General features: G+C 38.9%; 1 protein-coding gene across 1 annotated transcript in view; it reads left to right on the top strand.

Annotated features, from left to right (window-relative positions):
• Nucleotides 1–22,203, top strand: part of Itgbl1 (integrin subunit beta like 1) — a 246,366-nt gene that overhangs the window by 124,314 nt on the left and 99,849 nt on the right. The window contains exon 7 of the mRNA XM_032917634.1: nucleotides 15,174–15,320. Coding sequence (XP_032773525.1) covers nucleotides 15,174–15,320 — 147 coding nt within the window. The remainder of the gene's footprint in view (nucleotides 1–15,173; nucleotides 15,321–22,203) is intronic.

The raw sequence follows: 22,203 nt of genomic DNA, 5'->3' as shown, positions 1-22,203 counted from the left end.
CTCGGAGACTACAGAACTAATACACCTGCTGGCTATCAGCAAGGGACTGAAAGAAAGAGAAATATATGCCAAAAGTTAGGGCAATACAGTTCTAGGAGAACATAATCTAGTAGACATTTTCACAAAAGAATTCAATGGTATATTCTAGAATTAAATATTTGTTAATGAACTCAAATATTTTATATTTTAAATATTTATGGAGGAGATACCAGCTTATGGAGACAGCCTATAGGCTGTGTCTGGGTTAAGGAGTCCAGCAGTGAAGTAAACAAACATGACCTGGGACTGTACAGAGCTCAGAATATGTAGATCAAGAAGAAAATATCTGGGGACTAGAGAAGTTATTCAGTAGGTAACAGCACTTAGCATATAAACATGAGGCCATAAGTGGGGTCCCAGAGCCCACATAGAAGCTGAACACCACTGTATGCATGTCTGTAAGAACAGTAAAAAGGCATATACAGGATGATGGACTTGCTGCTCACCAGCCCATCTCAAGAAACAAGGCGGGGAGCTATAGCAAAAGATACCTGATATCATCTTCTGGATACCAAGCATACAAGTAAAGAAATGTACACTTATACACAATGTGCACACCACTCCTCCAGACTGAAGTTACAGATTCAGAGTCATTTTCCTTAATAATCCAGAAGATAGGGATATTTATGCGCATGAACCTTTTCAGCCTGATTGGTTGGTTGGTACTTGAAGGCAGACAGAAAGCTCCCCTGCTCTCTGGAAAGTTTGCCAGCAAAAGGAAATAAAAAAGTTGTCCTACATAATCATGATTGTGTAACTTCAAAGGCTTGGGGGGAGCCTGCTTCTAAAACTTTCTCCTGAAGGACACCTTTCTAAAATACCTCAAACAGAACACATTTTACTCATAGTATTTTAGATAATGTGAGTATTCCCCTGTATCATATTATCACTACATTGGTTTTGTTTTTAAGTTAATAGTTGTTGAGTTATTTTTACATGTTAAGGAACACAAAGACTATGGGGACCTGAGCTTGTTTAGTATTCTAATTAGGGAGATGTGGCTATTCACAGAGGTGGGTATACATGAAAGGATGCTGCTGGATTACAGAGGTGGAATTCTGTCTTAAAAGTAGGCTTTCAGTTAATGAAATATAAAGAGTGAACTCCAGACAGGAGGAAGAGAGGATATGATTCTTTCTTGGAACAAGAGGGAAATAAACAGAATATAGGAGAAATGAAGTAGACTATTAAGGGAGTGCTGACTTGCTATAGAACCATAATGGTCTACAGGCAGTGGAGAGCTTGTGATATATGCAGGCAGAAGACTTTCACCATCCTTACATTTCTAGCCTTGTTTTCTGAGTAAATGCTGGGGCCATTTACAGGTGTCATCTATAGAAGCAAATTTTCAAGTTAATTTTGGGACATTGTGAGCATACAAGACAGATAGCAAGTAAAGGTGGTACCTTCTGAAGCTCTTTGAATATGATAATTTAAGACTGTGAATACCTTTAAGTTTTTAATGTTTTCTAGAGGTAAATATGAATTAAGGCAATTTAAAATGAGAAAATATGGTAAGTGATCAAACAGGATTATATATGCATATATATGTATATGTGAGAGAGGAGAGAGAGAGAGAGAGAGAGAGAGAGAGAGAGAGAGAGAGAGAGAGAGAGAGAGGAGAGAAGGATGGAAATTAGCTTTTGACAGGTTGTTATGATGTCTAAGTATTTTTCCCATGAGTTTTCTCTCCTTTGTTAGATCTATATCTGATCTCAATGCTAATATCTCTATGGGCTTGGTTGTTTATGATTTCTGCATCTTAGTCATTATTCAGGGTCCTGTGAATTGGTCTATCCCACTGTAAGGAGATGGGTCTATGGATGAACATTAGAAATGATCCCACAATGAACCCTTTGAGCTTTTATAGTTCAGGTCCTACAGCATGATTCTCAAGCTTAGAGCTACTATTGTTAACTAAGCAGGTAGAATGTCACCAGGAGTTCACATTTTCTTGACTTACCCTCTTTAATCTTACCTTCTTTCTCTTCCCATTTCTTACCTGACCCGTAGATTCCAGGAAAAGGTGGCTAATTAGTTATGGCTACCTGGCTGGTAGGATTGGAAGGGGGGAGAGAGAGAATGATTCATCTCTCATATGTGACCTCATGCTATGGGTACAGAGGTAGGAAGAAGCAATGACAGTTAGCTGTGATGTGAGCAACAAGATATTAATGTGGAATTATTATTTTTGTTTCTTCGGCTAGAGTGGTTTGAACATGGCCAGTGTGGTTACAACACTTGAAAGAATTTAAAAAGAAGAAACTCACATGAATGTAGATCTTTAGTTGGTCAGACCCTTGCAGAGTGCTATAATTACATCTTATTCCATTTTATTTTTGCACCAACTCGTAAAAGGAAATAATTTCATGCAATTAAGCACTTTGACAGTGTTTGCCATGTCACTGTCTTCTAAACATTCATGTACCTCAAGCACTGATGTGTTTTAGTCTGCAAGAGATACAAATGCAGGTGTTCAATTTACTTATTTTAGTGGGAAGAACTGCTTTACAGATGCTCAAGTTCTAAGTTTGTTTTTTAACTTCCTGATGATATAGGGCATTAGTTGCTGGAAGATTTTGGGATCCTGACTATGTCTGTTGAATTCTGTATAATATGCTGAGAGCCATTAGACTTCGAAGATTTACTAATTACCTCTTTCACCCATAATGTAGAAAGGGTGGCATACATTTGATTATCGAGTATGTTAATACCTTTGTTTGATGACATAGAAAGAAGCCAGCATCAATATTCTCCAGCGATTTTTGCAAAACAAGAATGTAATAAGGCTTGGATAGAATGTAGTTTGTATTTCGTTGTCATCTTGTTCTCCTGAGAATATTAGTCTTATTTAAGTCTAACAGAAATAAGTATAACTTATTCCCTGAAGTTTTTCCTGTTGATGGTCTTTGCGTCAATTTTAAGTAGGTACGTGTAACCATCAGATTTGTATTCATGTGTATTTTTTATCATTTTAAAAAACCGGGCATTTTTTCCAGGAGAAATGAAATGTTTGAAATGCATTTAACTAAATTTATCCTAGACTGATATTTTTTAGGGTTTAGCCATTGTAACTCAAGGGAGCACAATCCATACATGAAGCACAATTTTGGGTGTCACACTCATCCTAAAATAGCTAGGAGATCTGTGGTGCCTTCCTGGGATGAACACCACACTACTGCAATGCTGTGAACCTTCTTGCCCATGTGAGATAGCCTGGGCAGCAGTCCCATTTGCAGTATCTAGATTATACCAAAACCTATCTGTGTTAAAGATGTGTGGATTCATGTATTTGTATGTGCATTGTGTACATGTTTATGTGTGTAAGGGGGAGTGTGTGTGCGCATGTGCACATGTGAGCACATGTGTGCAGGCTATTTCTTATTCGAATACTTTAGATGTGGAGATCAGGGGAAAAGAGCATTCTATGTCTTTTATCACAATTTTGTTGAACTGTCTATGCAGTTTAAAGAGCCCTTGTTAGAGGAAATGAGATCAGCTCCTACAGGTTTAAAATACATCTGGATTTGACAAACCAAGCTGGGAACATTACATTCAGATAGAACAGTGTGGCCAGGGTGCCTTTTGCTTCTCACCACTTGAAAGATTAAATTCTGATGAGGCTTAGAAAAGATCAGTGGCTCATCTAAGTAAAGTAAAAACACCTAATTTTGTTTATCTTAAACCTTTCTCCCTCATTTCCCTTTTTATAAAAAAAAAAAAGATCAATAGCATATTTAAATGTGGTAGACAAACATGTTCTCATGCTAAACAGATCTTTTACCCTAAATTCTGTTTTATCTTCCTGACTTTACTTCTACTCAGTGATCACTTTCTTTTGAGCTGGGATTTTAGTTTGGAACTGAGGAACTAGTAACTTCAGAAGAGACTACAGTGTTATTTTGTAGTTTCCTGTCTCCTCTTTAGGACTCAGTGCCTGGTTCAGAAATCATATCAATCCCTTACACTTCCAAGTGCTTCTCTGACTCAGCCACTTCCTGGCAATCTGTTGTCAATACTTTACACTTCTAAATGAGTTTCTGACTAAATGGATTAAAAATCTTTTGTAGGAAATGCAGTTTTATTTAAAATGGAATCGCTAACATTCTGAAATTTATTTTGACAGCATAGAGAGGACTTCTTGAAATCAAGATGTAAGACGAGTTTTCACTACTGAGAAAGAAAAAAAATCATGGTTAAAAATTCTGACAGAGTTGAATAAATGTTTAAATTGATCAACAGTATCTAAAAATCTATTTATTTATCTTGAGACAGTTTTATCCCATGTGCAGGTATGGCTCAGCACTAATTGTGTATCTTAGACAGCAAGCTAGAAGCAGTCATCTTGCCTCAGCCTCTGGAGTGCTGGGGTTACAGACTGAAATTCAACACAGTCTAACATTGCCAATGTTAATTCTACTTTTCAGCATTGTGGACTGGAAAATTTCATGTGACTCTGTATTTCCTCATTGGTATATTTGACTTAGGAAATATTGCTTATCCTCATTTAAAAAAATGCCATTTTGTGGTTTCTCCAGCTGTTGAGTGTCACATCTTGTGTGACTTATGCACCACCCTCCTTTTTTAGTGTCTCCCGGATTAAAAGTTTTGGGCTGATAGTGAATTCTTCTGGGAAAACTGAAATAGGAAACATACACAGGAATGATTCAGGAAATGAGAGCAGTCATCTTGAGACAGACAGTATCCTCCCACCTTGGTACTTCCTGTTCTACAGCAGTGTCTCTGATCTCTGAGCCAGTTACATCCATCTCACAGTCTCTTCTCCCATACTAATCAGTAAACTACTGATTATAGAGGTCTTTGACTAGCTAAAAGCTATGGTTGAGGTACAACACTGAAGCAGAAATCAAGAGCAAATTAAGGGTCATCACGCAGTTGACAAAAGTGAAGAAATGTGTCCCCAGCTTTGCTGGGAGTTAGCATGCCTGGAGGTGAAATCAAAATTCACAGGAATCATCCTCAAGAACTTCATATTACATGTGCACAAAAACTATGGTGCAGATCATAGGCTGTACCCTCCGCAGTCTTGTGAAGGACACAGAAGTAACAACAGCATAGAGAGACATCACTATTATAACACAAAGGTGGAAAAAAGGCTTAGAGGATTTAAAAATGAATAAAATGACTCAGAAACCAAAAGTGAATATGAGGACTTAAAACAAAATTCTGAAGATGATTTCTTCTAGGCTAAGAGCATATGTGTCTTATTAGACACCATTAGGTGCCAGAAACAGGACTCTGTGGGGAATGACACTTGCAAGCAAGCCTGACATTAGTTTCAGTCCTGAGACCCACATTACGAAAGAAAAAAAAAAAGACTCTTTGCAAGTTGGCTTCTGACCTGAATATGTATTGTGGTATACACATCCACCCCCTCCCACACACAAACTAAATAATTATAATTTAAAATGTGAAAAAATAGCCTTAAGACCACCATAATTAATTTCTTTTCAATAGTGCTTAACAAGATTCTAGCTCTAAAATTCTCTTCTTGATAACTACAACTGTATTTTATGCATAGCCCCCTCCCTAATCTGGCAGACAGGGTCTTTTTGTAGCCCTGCTTGATCAATAACTCACTATGAAGACCAAGTTGGCTTTGAATTTAGAGACCTGCTTGTCTCTAACTTTGCCTCTCTGTGCTGGGATTAAAAATGGGTGTCAATATACCTGAATCTTTTTTGTTAGTGTTTCCATGCAAATGAGCTTCAGATAGAAAATAACCATTACAAAATTCAAGCTTGTGTTCTGACTTCAGCTTGATAACATTATCTCTCTGCATTTCTTGGTTTCTAACTATCCCTGTCTCCCCAGCTTTTTTTCCTATGGCAGAATAGGATATTGTGACATGGAGGTGTTACCCTGATTATGAATTTGTGAATCCCTGGGAGTCACAACAACAGGAGGTGCCCTCTTGGGGTAAAGGGGGATTTTAAAACATTCTTGTCTGCTAGATGTTCTCAGACATGTATGGCTTTAAAACCTCCAAGAATAAATATGACTTTTCTTCCTTCAATCTAACCATTCCTCTAGTTTTGCTGTTAAGAATGTTGACTAAGCTGCTTCAAATGCAGCATGTCCTGTACTGTACTGTGTCCTTACAGATCTGACAGTTTCTGAACTGATTCTCTTGCCTAGCTCTAAGGATTTTAAAACCACTTGCTCATGTAAAAGAGAGGAATGAATTGTGCTTTAAATGTTAAAGCTTTTTGTTTCAAAAATAGTTATTTATACTTACATTTCTTATGTAGATTTACTTGAAGTGTGTCCTTATTTTCAAGGGGGCTGAGAAGGATGGTGTTCTAGTTTCATTCTGTTACTGTGACAAATGCCATGATCAAAGCAATTTAGTGGTGAGAAGGATTTGTTTCGCTTGCTTCAGGTCACAGCCCACTATTGAGGGGAATCTTGGTAGTAACTCAAGAAGGAACTTGGATTAGAATCATGGAGGAAGGCTTCTTGCTAGTGCCCTCATGGGTCCACAATTAGCCATCTTTTTCATACAGCTAAGGACCATTGCCCAGGGATTGGTGATGACCAAATGTGATAAGACTTCCTATATCAATTAAAAATCAAGACTGTCCCCCACAGATATACTGCACAAACCAATCTATTTAGAAAGTCCTTCAGTTGAGACTCCCTTCTTACGTGACACTAGGCTTAGTTAAGTCGACAGTTAAAAATAATCACTAAAACAAATAATTAGTTAATTAATAATTTCTGAAACTGAGATATATATATATATATATATACATATATATGTATATATATTGCAAAAGGCCAGAGAAATATGTGATTTATAAAATGCTACAATCATAAGTAAAATTCTCATATTGGAAGGTCTGAAAGAGCATATTCATGTAAGTATTTATCAACAATACAACTTCTCCCACTATAGAGAATTAGTGGTGAAAGCACCTTGTGGAATAGACTATTATGTAACAGGGACTCGAGAAATGTTTGTTGAATTCAATTCATTAGTTAAAATATTTATATTTAATAACCATTATATCATTTCACTCTGACCTTTAATATTATTATTATAAAAAACCATGTGAACAGGGACAACTGAAAGTCAGCCCTGAGGAACAACTTCAGACCGAAACCAGAGGTGAGATCAACTTTTCTGCTCCAAGTGACCTGACTGCTGGACTCAGGACACACAAAGGCAAAATTCCACTGGGACTAGACACTTCTGGCTTGTAGCTGGCGCCTGGACCTCGGTGATCCCAGCCCACCGCTACATGCTCCCAAACCCCATGGGAGAGAAAGCAGATCGTCCAGAAGTGTGGGTAATACTGAGACTGCAGGGCAGGAGAGACCACAACTTCTGCCCATATATGCCCACATCATTGGCCCAAGAGGGAAACTGTATACTGCCTCTGGGCATGGGAAGACTGTAGCAGTCAAGCTAAAGGAGCCCTGCAGACCAGACTGTGCCAGATCTGAAAGGACCCTGTCAAACAGCTCCCTGTACCCAAATCACGTGGGAGGGAGAGCTAGAACTTCAGAGGGGAAGACACACCTGGAAAACCAGAGGAGATAACTCTCTGCCCACATTTCTGACTCTAGAGGAAAACACCTAGCACCATCTGGGCCCGCTGTGCAAAGGGAACTAGGAGAAGTAGGGGCATGCCCTTCTGGCTCCCATACACAGGGACAGGTGAAAGCCAGTGGACAGGAATGACTACACATCTGAGGAGAACACTCTGTTCCCGTAACTGGCTGAAAGAAAACAGGAAAACAGGTCTACAGCACCCCTGACACCCAGGCCTATAGGAAGGTCAAGCCACTGTCAGAAATAGCAAAAAAAAGTAACACCAGAGACAACCTGATGGTGAGAAACAAGCGAAGGAACCCAAACAATAGAAACCAAGCCTACATGGCATCATCAGAGCTCATTTCTCCCACCAAAGACAACACTAAGTATCCAAACAAAACAGAAAAGCAAGATCTAGATTTAAAATCACATTTGATCATGATGATGGGAGATTTTAAGAAAGACATAAAGAACTTTCTTAGAAAAATGCAGTAAAACACAAGTAAACAAGTAGAAAGCCTTAGAGAGGAAACACAAAAATCCCGGGAAGATTACAGGAAAACACATTCAAACAGGTGAAGGAATTGAAAATGGAAATAGAAACAATAGAGAAAGCACAAAGGGAGACAACCCTGGATATAGAAAACCAAAGGAAGAGACAAGGAGCCATAGATACAAGCATTACCAACAGGATACAAGAGATAGAAGAGAGAATCTCAGGAACAGAAGGTTCCATAGAAATCATCGACACAACTGTCAAAGATAATGGAAAACAGAAAAAGCTACTGGCCCAAAACATACAGGAAATCCAGGACACAATGAGAAGATCAAACCTAGAGGATAATAGGTATAGAAGAGAGTGAAGACTCCCAACTCAAAGGACCAGTAAATATCTTCAACAAAATCATAGAAGAAAACTTCTTTAACCTAAAGAAAGAGATGTCCATAAAAATACAAGAAGCCTACAGAACTCCAAATAGATTGGACCAGAAAAGAAACTCTTCCTGTCACATAATGGTCAAAACACCAAGTCACAAAACAAAGGAAGAATATTAAAAGCAGTAAGGGAAAACGGTCAAGTAACACATAAAGGCAGACCTATCAGAATTACACCACAATTCTCACCAGAGACTATTAAAGCCAGAAGATCCTGGACAGATGTCACACAGACCCAAAGAAAACACAAATACCAGCCTGGGTTACTAAATCCAGAAAAACTCTCAATTAGCATGGATGGAGAAACCAAGATATCCCATGACAAAACCAAATTTACACAATATCTTTCTATAAATCTAGCCCTACAAAGGATAATAAATGCTGAAGCCAACAAAAGGAGGCAAGCTACACCCTAGAAAAAGCAAGAAACTAATCATTTTGCAACAAAACAAAGAGAAGACAAGCACACAAACATGATCTCATCTCCAAGTACAAAGATAACAGGAAGCAACAATCACTATTCCTTAATATCTCTCAACATCAGTGGACTCAATTCCCCAATACTAAGACACAGATTAACAAACTGGATACATAATGAAGACCCAGCATTTTGCTGCCTATAGGAAACAAAGACAAAGACAGGCACTACTTCAGAGTAAAAGGCCGGAAAACAAATTTCCAAGCAAATGTTCTGAAGAAGGAAGCTGGAGAAGCCATGTAAATAATATCAAATAAAATATCAAATAAAATCGATTTTGAACCAAAAGTCATCAAAAAAGATAGGGAAGGACATTTCATATTCATCAAAGGAAAATCCAAGAAGATGAACTCTCAATCCTAAATATCTATGCTCCAAATAAAAGGGCATGTACATACTTAATCTTATAGCACACAATGCGCCTCACACCATAATAGTAGGAGATTTCAACACCCCACTCTCATCAATGGACAGATCAGGCAAACAGAAAATAAACAGAGATATAGACAGACTAACAGAAGTTATGAAACAAATGGAGTTAACAGTTATTTATAGAACATTCTATCCTAAAACAAAAGGATATACCTTCTTCTCACAACGTCATGGTACTTTCTCCAATATTGAACATATAATTCGGCACAAAACAGGTCTCAACAGATACAGAAAAATAGAAATATCCCATGTGTCCTATCAGACCACCACGGGCTATAAAACTGGTCTTCAAAAACAATAAGGAAAGAATGCCCACATATACATGGAAGTTGAACAATGCTCTACTCAATGATAACCTGGTCAAGGAAGAAATAAAGAAATTAAAGACATAGTAGAATTTAATGAAAATGAAGTTACAACATACCCAGACTTATGGGACACAATGAAAGCTGTGCTAAGAGGGAAACTCATAGCTCTGAGTGCCTGCAGAAAGAAACAGGAGAGAGCATATATCAGCAGCTTGACAGCACACATAAAAGTTCTAGAACAAAAAGAAGCAAATACATCCAGGAGGAGTAGAAGGCAGGAAATAATCCAATTCAGAGCTGAAATCAACTAAGTAGAAACAAAAAGGACCATAGAAAGAATCAACAGAACCAAAAGTTCGTTCTTTGAGAAAATCAACAAGATAGATAAACCCTTAGTCAGACTAACGAGAGGACACAGAGAGTGTGTCCAAATTAACAAAATCAGAAATGAAAAGGGAGACATAACAACAGAATCAGAGGAAATTAAAAAAAATCATCAGATCCTACTACAAAAGGATATATTCAACAAAGCTTGAAAATCTGGAGGAAATGGACAATTTCCTAGACAGATACCAGGTACTGAAGTTAAATCAGGAACAGATAAACCATTTAAACAAGCCCATAACTCCTGAAGAAATAGAAGCAGTCATTAAAGGTCTCCCAACCAGAAAGAGCCCAGGTCTTGATGGGTTCAGTGCAGAATTCTATCAGACCTTCATAGAAGACCTTATATCAATACTATCCAAACTATTCCACAAAATTGAAACAGAGGGAGTGCTACCGAATTCCTTCTATGAAGCCACAATTACTTTTATACCTAAACCACACACAGACCCAACAAAGAAAAAGAACTTCAGACCAATTTCCCTTATGAATATTGCGCAAAATACTCAATAAAATTCTTGCAAACCGAATCCAAGAACATATCAAAACAATCATCCATCATGATCAAGTAGGCTTCATCCCAGATATGCAGGGGTGGTTTAATATATGGAAAACCATCAACATAATCCACTATATAAACAAACTGTAAAATAAAAACCACATGATCACTTATTTAGATGCTGGGAAAGCATTTGACAAATAAAATACCCCTTCATGATAAAAGTCCTGGAAAGAACAGGAATTCAAGGCCCATACCTAAACAGTAAAAGCCATATACAGCAAACCAGTAGCTAACAATAAACTAAATGGAGAGAAACTTGAAGCAATTCCTAAATCAGGAAATAGACAACGCTGCCCACTCTCTCCCTACTTATTCAATATAGTTATCAAAGTCCTAGCCAGGGCAATCAGACAACAAAAGGAGATCAAAGGGATACAGATTGGAAAGGAAGAAGTCAAAATATCACTATTTGCAGATGATATGATAGTATATTTAAGTGATCCCAAAAGTTCCATGAGAGAACTACCAAACCTGATAAACACCTTCAGCAAAGTGGCTGCATATAAAATTAACTCAAATAAATCAGCAACCTTCCTCTACACAAAGAGAAACAAGCTGAGAAAAAATTAGGGAAATGACACCCTTCATAATAGTCCCAAATAATATAAAATACCTTGGTGTGACTTTAACCAAGCTAGCGAAAGATTTGTATGATAAGAACTTCAAGCCTCTGAAGATAGAATATGAAGATCTCAGAAGATGGAAAGATCTCCCATTCTCATGTATTGGCAGGATTAATATAGTAAAAATGGCCATTTTACCAAAAGTGATCTACAGATTCAATGCAATCCCCATCAAAATTCCAATCCAATTCTTCAGAGAGTTAGACAGAACAATTTGCAAATTCATCTGGAATAACAAAAACCCAGGATAGCTAAAACTATCCTCAACAATAAAAGGACTTCCTGTGAAATCACTATCCCTGAACTCAAGCAGTATTGCAGAGCAATAGTGATAAAAAACTGTATGAGATATGCAGATAGAACAGTGAAATAGAATTGAAGACCCAGAAATGAACCCACACACCTATGGTCACTTGATTTTTAACAAAAGAGCCAAAACCATCAAATGGAAAAAAGCATTTTCAGCAAATGGTGCTGATTCAACTGGAGGTCAGCATGTAGAACATTGCAGATTAATCCATTCTTATCACTCTGTATAAAGCTTAAATCCATGTGGATCAAGGACCTCCACATCAAACCAGATACACTCAAACTTATAGACGATAAAGTGGGAAAGAATCTCGAACACATGGGCACTGGAGAAAATTTCCTGAACAAAACACCAATGGCTTATTCTCTAAGATCAAGAATCGACAAATAGGATCTCATAAACTTACAAAGCTTCTGTAAGGCAAAGGACATTGTCATTAGGGCAAAACAGCAACCATCAGATTGGGAAAAGATCTTTACCAATACTACAACTGATAGAGGGCTTATATCCAAAATACACAAAGAACTCATGAAGTTAGACTGCACGGAGACAAATAACCCTATTAAAAATGGGGTTCAGAGCTAAGCATTCTCAGCTGAGGAATGTCAAATGGCTTAGAAGCACCTAAAGAGATGTTCAACATCTTTAGTCATAAGGGAAATGCAAATCAAAAGAACCCTGAGATTCCACATCACACCAGTGAGAATGGCTAAGATCAAAAACTCAGGACAGCAGATGCTGGCGAGGATGCGGAGAAAGAGGAACACTCCTCCATTGTTGGTGGGATTGCAGACTGGTACAATCATTCTGGAAATCAATCTGGGGGTTCCTCAGAAAATTGGACATTGTACTACCTGAGAACCTAGCTATACCTCTCTTGGGCATATACCCAAAAGATGCTCCAACATGCAGCGAAGACATTCTCCACTATATTCATAGCAGGCTTATTTATAATAGCCTGAAGGTGGAAAGAACCCTGATGCTCTTCAGCAGAGGGATGGATACAGAAAATATAGTACCTCAACACAATGGCATACTATTCAGCTTTCAAAAACAATGACTTTATGAAATTCATAGGCAAATGGAGGGAACTGGAAAATATCTTCCTGAGTGAGGTAACCCAATCACAGAAAAACACACATGGTATGGACTGATTGATGTGATTATCAGCCCAAATGCTTGAATTAACCAAGTTGCACAGAACACATGAAACTCAAGAAGGATGACCAAAGTGCCGATCATTCTTTAAAAGGGGAACAAGAACACCCTTAGGAGGGTATAGGGAGGCAAAGTTTAGAACAAAGACTGAAGGAATGCCCATTCAGAGCCTGCCCCACATATGGCCCATCCATATACAGCCACCAAACTAATTAAGATGGATGAAGCAAAGAAGTGCAGGCTGTGAAGAACCAGATGTAGATCTCTCCTGAGAGACACAGCTGGAATATGGCAAATATATAGGTGAATGCCAGCAACAAACCACTGAACTGAGAACGGGATCCCTGTTAAAGGAATCAGAGAAAGGACTGAAAGAGGTGAAGGGGCTTGAGATCCCATATGAACAACAATGCCAACCAACCAGAGCTTCCAGGGACTAAGCCACTACCCAAAGACTAAACATGGACTGACCCTGGGCTCCAATTCATAGGTAACAATGAATAGCCTAGTAAGAGCACCAGTGGAAGGGGAAGCCCTTGGTCCTGCCAAGGCTGAACCTCCAGTGAACGTGATTGTTGCAGGTTGGGCAGTAATGGGGGTAGGATGGAGAGGGAAACACCCACATAGAAGGGGAGAAGGAAGGGTTAGAGGGATGTTGGCCTGGAAACCAGAAAAGGGAATAACATTTGAAATGTAAATAAGTAATACCTGATTCAATGGAGATGGAAAAAAACAACCATGTGAATCGAACTAAAATAAACAAAAAAATTTGCAATGTGGATTTTATAGATTCTGAAGATAGCTTAGCAGATAAGGACACTGACTACTCTTCCAGAGGTCTTGAGTTCAATTCCCTTCATCCACATGGTGACTCACAACCATCTGTAATCAGATTTGGTGCCCTCTTCTGGTGTGTCTGAAGACAGCTCCAGTGTACTCACATAAATAAAATAAACAAATCTTTTAAAAAAGATGATGTCAGGAATTTTAAGAAGAATAGAGGCAGGTATATTTGAAGGTTTTCAAGGGAGGGAAGGAAGGAATTTCTTGGTATATTTACAAAAAAAAAAAAATACAATCATTATCCTAAAGTTTTATCCTTGTTACCTGCTTTCATGCTGTTTTTCAAAAGAGTCAAAGTTTAGAAAAAAGTGGCTATGGCTAGATGAGTGTTTGAAGAATAAATGCATAGAATAGAATTCTGAATATAATTCTTCATGAAAGAAATTTGGCATTTGCAATAGCATGATAAAACCATAAGGACATCATCATATCTGGAAAAGAGCAGCAATGTATCATAATTATATGGAATCTAAAAGTGTTAGGTTATCCATGTTTATTTTATGTGAGAGTGTTTTGTACATATGTTCATTATTCCCATTCATGGCACATACAGAGGTCTGAGAGGGCACTGAATCCCCTGGGACTGGTATTACAGAGATTTGTGAATGACAGTACACTTGCTGAAACTCTAACCCAGGTCTCCCGAAAGAACAGAATGGGGTCGAGCCCGAGATGTTCTTAAAAACAGAGTAGAAGGAAGGATCCTGAGCACTGGGGGTGGGAGATGCTGATCAAAACAAACTTTCAATATTACAGGTGAATAAGTCCCAGAATCCATAACATTCAGCATGGTGAATATAATTACTGTGCTCTGTATACTTTAGATGTGTGAGAAAGGTGTTTAGATTTGTGCGATAAGTGTTGGTAACACAAACAGGCACTTGTGTGGGGTGAAAGATCTGCTCATTAGCGTGATTGTGACAGCTATTTCACTCCTGTGTATTTTCAATATATACATTTTCATAAATTAAAAAATTAAATTATAATATAGGTACATAATTCAGTCCCTTCCCTTTGATGCTTTCAATCACTCCCTCTATATGTATACTTTATAATTTAATAAAGCTTGGGGGTAGGGAAGTCTCCCTATTTCTAGATTTTATTGCTTTGTTGTCAGTTTGTGGCTCCTTACTTCTTTTAACTAGATAAAAGTCAGTTGAGTAATTCATTAGAAAGGAAAACCTACTTCAAAAATATGATTGTTTTCTATTTCCTATAGTTCTCCTTCACATGAAGTAATTGCCAGATCCATCAAATACTATACTTACTTCCCAGCAGATCAATACCATCTCATTTATCTAGAATTTGATAGAGTTCAATTAAACCATACTTGCTGCTTTTATTTGTCCTTTTTGATCCATTTAATACACATTGGTTGTTTAATTTTTTATGGAAAAGGATGGTTCTCCACTTTAATGGTTAATGCTGTATACAGTAAGATCCTGACATACTTCTGAAAGTCACTCTTAGAATAAAGGCTATGAACTATCTCTGGTTACATAATGTTCACGTAATCTCCCCCTCCTCCTTACTCTGTAGGTCACGGGCAGTGTAACTGTGGAAGATGTGACTGCAGAGCAGGCTGGTATGGGAAGAAGTGTGAGCACCCAAAGAACTGCCCATTGTCAGCTGAGGAGAGCACCAGAAAGTGCCAGGGTAGCTCTGATCTGCCTTGCTCTGGAAGGGGTGAGTGAAGCCACTTGTCTGATCATGGCTTTCTAACAGTATGAGTCAAATGAATCCCACCACCACCACCACCACCACCACCACCACCACCACCACCACCACCACCACCTGCACCTTATACAGAAGGTGCCTGAAATCTTTGAAAAAAGAAAAATTGTTGCTTTTTCAGAATTGATAAGCTACAGTCTGATCAGGGAAAATTATCTCTTTCTTTCTCTTCATGTGGGTACACACACACACACACACACACACACACACACACACACACAACATTTCCTCTACTTCGACTCATTCAATTTCCATTTAGCTTCATCCAGTTCAATACATTAAAAACAACAAAGCACAGTTAAAATGTTTGCTCAAAGCTTTCTGAACTTGAGCATCTAATTGCCCACTGACATTTATGGAATCCAATACCATTGTTTATTGGGTATTGTTCACTTGGAAAAGCATTGTATAAACATGCATGAATAAGCTGCTTCTACGGAAGTTGTTTAGCCTCTGGTGTGTTCTTGCTCTCTCAGATCAGGGAAAAAAAATTAGAATACAGAAAAACTCATCTGGAAGAACATTGTTTTTGATCTATCAAAGTAAGAATATAAATTCATACCTCCCTTGAGAATAGCAATGTCAATCTGACACGTTTTTTAGAATCGCTGCTTGTAGAATCTACTAGAAATGTTCAGAACAGAACAAGGAAAGGGCCTTGAATTTTAGATGAAAAATTTGATTTTCCATAATGTTGTTTTTTTAAATGTGCTTTACTTATTAAGATATAGTTCATATAGCATAAATTTTAACCTTTAAGTGTTTAAAAGCCTGGTGTTTTAACTGTGATACAGTTGTGAATGCTAATTCTACACATATCATGAGTAGGCTAGTGGAGTATGAATCAGAAAATTTTAATATCACATACTTCTGAAGATTCTGCCTTCTACCAATAACCCAGACAGAAGACTCTGCTCTGTCCAATTTAAAATATTCTCAGGTAGTATGAAATAACCTGTCAGGTTTCTGGACTTCCAAGTGTTGAAATTGTCCTATACCTCAAACAACTGTTATCCCCTTTTCAGTCTTTAGCCAGGAATTGACATGACCTCAATATCTTCTCTTGTGATAGTTTCAATATTGTGCGCTGTGATAGGAGTGAATGTCAGAGGCTACCCCATGTAGTGTTCCTGTTATTTATTCTACAGTGTTTATAGTTCATCCCTTTGTATATCATATCCACATATATCCTTTATAATAATGGAGATTATTCCAAAGCTAAAACCTCAAGAGAAATAAAATGTAACTGCATATCAAAATAGATTTTATTTCTGAGAACCCTTTTCCAGATGTTTTCACTTTAGACATATAAGATATTTGCTACTGTTATAAAGTTCCAAACAAGGGACAAGGTTGGGGATGTGTTTTGAGGTCTTAAAGAATTGTTTAAATCTGAGAGAGGCACATTATGCAATGTTATCAAAATATAAAATAATTTTATTACTAGTAAAAATAAATAGACCATGAACAAACAAATTACAAATTATATAAATATAAAATGAGAAAACTTTCAAAATATGTTTCATACCTCAAAATTCACTTTAAATGTATGAATGTGCTGGTAACTTTTTATTTGTCTAGAATCCAATACACAGAACAAGTACAAGAGAGTTATTGTTAATTTTTAAAAACCTGTGAGTAGGTTTGGTTTCTAAAATCTATTGTTTTCCCATATTTCCCAAGGATTGCCTCTTAGCTACCATTTTAGAAGAATAGACTTTAGTAAACATCAACAGGATGTTGAATATGTATGAATAATCTGACTAAAGCATGAATTTGCTTAAGCTTCTACAAGCACTGTATAAATGTACATCACCAATTTCCTTAAAAGAGATGGAGGAATTGGTGGGTGAATTTTCCTCCATGGGAATTAAACATATCCAAAAGAAGATAGCTACACAAACATAAAAGTACCTCTAACAATAAAAATAATAGGAAACAACAATCACTTTTCCTTAATATCTCTTGACATCAATGGAATCAATTCCTCAATAAAGGCATAGACTCAGCTTTTTAGCTGGCGCCCAAACCTCACTGATCCCGGCCCACAGCTCCCTGATCCCAAACCCTGTGGGAGAGAGAGCTCATCACCCAGACGTGTGGGCAATCCTGAGACTGCAGGGCAGGAGAGACCACAACTTCTGCTCACCTTTGCCCACATCCCTGGCCCAAGAGGAAACTGTATAGAGCCTCTGGGCACAGGAAGATAGGGGCAGTCAAGCTGCAGGAGCCCTGCAGTCCAGACTGTGCCCGGATGTGAAAGGACCCAGTCAAATAGCTCCCTGCACCCAAATCCCATGGGAGGGAGAGCTAGACCTTCAAAGGGGCAGACATGCCTGGGAAACCAGAGGTGACTACTCTCTGCCCACATTTGTGACTCTAGAGGAAAACACCTAGTGCCATCAGGGCCCACTGCGACAGGGACCCAGAAGTAGGGGCAGGCCCTTCTGGTTGCTGCACTCACAGAGAGCTGAAACCCAGCAAAAAGGAGCAGCTTCAGGCCCAAGACCAGAGGTAAGACCAACTTTTCTGCTCCAAGTGACCTGCCTGGACTCAGGACACGTGCTCACAGGAACAGCTGAAAGTCAGTGAACAGGAACGACTACACACCTGAAAGCAGAACACACTGTTCCCATAACTGGTTAAAAGAAAACAGGAAAACAGGTCTACAGCACTCCTGACACACAGGTCTATAGGAAGGTCAAGCCAGTGTCAGAAATGGCAGAACAAGGTAACACTAGAGACAATCTGATGGGGAGAGGCAAGCACAGGAACCCAACCAACAGAAAACAAGACTACATGGCATCATTAGAGCCCAATTCTCCCACCAAAGAAAACACTGAGTATCCAAACAAAACAGAAAAGCAAGATCTAGATTTAAAATCACATTTGATCATGATGATGGAAGACTTTAAGAAAGACATAAAGAACTTTCTTAGAAAAATGCAGTAAAACACAAGTAAACAAGTAGAAAGCCTTAGAGAGGAAACACAAAAATCCCTGAAAGAATTACAGGAGAACACATTCAAACAGGTGAAGGAATTGAAAATGGAAATAGAAACAATAGAGAAAGCACAAAGGGAGACAACCCTGGATATAGAAAACCAAAGGAAGAGACAAGGAGCCATAGATACAAGCATTACCAACAGGATACAAGAGATAGAAGAGAGAATCTCAGGAACAGAAGAATCCATAGAAATCATCGACACAATTGTCAAAGATATTGTAAAACGGAAAAAGATACTGGCCCAAAACCTACAGGAAATCCAGGACTCAATGAGAAGATCAAACCTAAGGATAATAAGTACAGAAGAGACTAAAGACTCCCAACTCAAAGGACCAGTAAATATCTTCAACAAAATCATAGAAGAAAACTTCCCTAACCTAAAGAAAGAGATGCCCATAAACATAAGAGAAGCCTATAGAACTCCATGTAGATTGGACCAGAAAAGAAACTCTTCCTGTCACATAATGGTCAAAACACCAAGTGCACAAAATAAAGAAAGAATATTAAAAGCAGTAAGGGAAAACGGTCAAGTAACACATAAAGGCAGACCTATCAGAATTACACCACAATTCTCACCAGAGACTATGAAAGCCAGATGATTAGCATTTTCAGCAAATGGTGCTGGTTCAAATGTAGGTCAGCATGTAGAAGAATGCAAATCGGCCCATTCTTATCACGCTGTACAAAGCTTAAATCCAAGTGGAACAAGGACCTCCACATCAAACCAGATACACTCAAACAAATAGAAGAAAAAGTGGGGAAGAATCTTGAACACATGGGCACTGGAGAACATTTCCTGAACTAAACACCAATGGCATATTCTCTAAGATCAAGAATCAACAAATGGGATCTCATAAAACTGTGAAGCTTCTGTAAGGCAAAGTACACTGTTGTTAGGAAAAAACAGCAACCAACAGATTGGGAAAAGATCTTTACCAATCTTACAACTGATAGAGGGCTTATATCCAAAATACACAAAGAACTCATGAAGTTAGACTGCAGGGAGACAAATAACCCTATTAAAAAATGGGGTTCAGAGCTAAACAAAGAATTCACAGCTGAGGAATGCCAAATGGCTGAGAAACACCTAAAGAAATGTTCAACATCTTTAGTCATAAGGGAAATGCAAATCAAAACAACCCTGAAATTTCACCTCACACCAGTGAGAATGGCTAAGATCAAAAACTCACATGACAGCAGATGCTGGCGAGGATGTGGAGAAATAGTAACACTCTTCCATTGTTGGTGGGATTGCAGACTTGTGCAACCATTCTGGAAATCAGTCTGGAGGTTCCTCAGAAAATTGGACATTGAGCTATACCTCTCTTGGACATATACCCCAAAGATGCCCCAACATATAACAAAGATACATGCTCCACTATGTTCACAGCAGCCTTATTTATAATAGCCAGAAGCTGGAAAGAACCCAGATGACCTTCAACAGAGGGATGGATACAGAAAATGTGGTACATTTACACAATGGAATACTACTCAGCTATCAAAAACAATGACTTTATGAAATTCATAGGCAAATTAATGGAACTGGAAAATATCTTCCTGTGGTAACCCAATCACAGAAAAGCACACATGGTATGCACTCATTGATAAGTAAATATTAGCCCAAATGCTCGAATTACCCAAGATGCCCAGAACACATGAAACTCAAGAAGGATGACCAAAATGCAGGTGCTTTACTCCTTCTTTAAAAGGGGAACAAGAACACCCTTAGGAGGGTATAGGTAAGCCAAGTTTAGAACAGAGGCTGAAGGAATGCCCATTCAGAGCCTGCCCCACATGTGGCCCATACATATACAGCCACCAAACTAGATAAGAAGAATGAAGCAAAGAAGTGCAGGCTGACAGGAAAGGGATGTAGATCTCTCCTGAGACACACAGCCAGAATACAGCAGATACATAGGCGAATGCCAGCAGCAAAGCACTGAACTGAGAACGGGACCCCCATTGAAGGAATCAGAGAAAGGAGTGAAAGAGCTTGAAGGGGCTTGAGACCCCATATGAACAATGCTAACCAACCAGAGCTTCCAGGGACTAAGCCACTACCCAAAGACCATATATGGACTTACCCTGGGCTCCAATCACATAGGTAGCAATGAATAGCCTAGTAAGAGCACCAGTGGAAGCCCTTGGTTTTGCAAAGAATGAACCCCCAGTGAACGTGATTGTTGGGGGAGGGCAGTAATGTGCAGAGGATGGGGAGGGGAACACCCATATAGAAGGGGAGGGGGAGGAGTTAGGGGGATGTTGGCCGGAAACTGGGAAGGGGAATAACAAGTGAAATGTAAATAATACCCCAGTTAATAAAGATGTGGGGAAAAAAGAAAGAAATGTTCAACATCTTTAGTCATAAGGGAAATACAAATCAAAACAACCCTGAGTTTCCACCTCAAACCAGTGAGAATGGCTAAGATCAAAAACTGGTGACAGCAGATGTTGGCCAGGATGTAGAGAAAGAGGAACACTCCTCCATTGTTGGTGATATTGCAGACTGGTACTACCATTCTGGAAATCAGTCTGGAGGTTCTTCAAGAAATTGGGCATTGCACTACCTGAGGACCCAGCTATACTTCTCTTGGGCATATACCCAAAAGATGCTCCAAAATACAACAAAGACACATTCACCACTATGTTCATAGCAGCCTTATTTATAATAGCCAGAAGCTGGGAAAAAAAAGCAGATGCCATTCAACAGAGGAATGGATACAGAAAATGTGGTACCTCACACAATGGAATACTATTCAGCTATTAAAAACAATGACTTTATGAAATTTGTAGGAAAATGGATGGAACTGGAAAATATTCTGAGTGAGGTAACCCAATCACAGAAAAACACATATGCACTCATTGATAAGTGGATATTAGACCAAATTCTCGAACTATTCAAGATGCCTAGAACACATGAAACTCAAGAAGGATGACCAAAATGCAGATGCTTCACTCCTTCTTTAAAAGGGGAACAAGAATACCTTGGGAGGGGATAGGGAGGCAAAGTTTAGAACAGAGGCTGAAGGAACGCCCATTCAGAGCCTGCCCCACATGTGGCCCATACATATACAGCCACCAAACCAGATAAGATGGATGAAGCAAAGAAGTGCAGGCTGACAGGAACTGGATGTAGATCTCTCCTGAGAGACAAAGCTAGAATATGGCAAATACATAGGCGAATGCCAGCAGCAAACCACTGAACTGAGAACAGGACCCCTGTTGAAGGAATCAGAGAAAGGACTGCAAGAGCTGAAGGGGCTCGAGAACCCATATGAACAACAATGCCAACCAACCAGAGGTTCCAGGGACTAAGCCACTACCCAAAGACTACACATGGCCTTACCCTGTGCTCCAACTGCATAGGTAGCAATGAATAGCCTATTAAGGTCACCAGTGGAAGGGAAAGCCCTTGGTCCTGCCAAGGGTGGACCCCCAGCAAATGTGATTGTTGAGGGGAGGGTGGCAATGTGGGGAGGATTGGGAGGGGAACAACCATGTTGAAGGGGGGTGAGGGTTTAGGGGGATGTTGGCCTGGAAACTGCTAAAGGGAATAACATTTGAAGAATAAGTTAGAAATACCCAATTCAATAAAGATGGGAAAAAAAGGACATAGACTGACTTGATATGTGAACAGAACCCAGCATTTTGCTGCATACAAGAAACATACCTCAGTGACAAAGACAGACACTACCTTTTTTGCCTTCATACTGAAGGTTTTCCACAGAGATTTCTGGCTGGGCCAGGTGTGAGGGTTCAGATAAAGGGCAGAGAACTTGAGCAGGGAGGGGGAATCTCCACTGCCTCCACTGCTGTAGCGGCCCCACC

The sequence above is a fragment of the Rattus rattus genome, chromosome 12, assembly GCF_011064425.1.
Source record: "Rattus rattus isolate New Zealand chromosome 12, Rrattus_CSIRO_v1, whole genome shotgun sequence".
NCBI lineage: Eukaryota > Metazoa > Chordata > Mammalia > Rodentia > Muridae > Rattus > Rattus rattus.
Note: the sequence above shows the minus strand (reverse complement) of the source record. Positions and strands in the feature narration are given on the sequence as shown.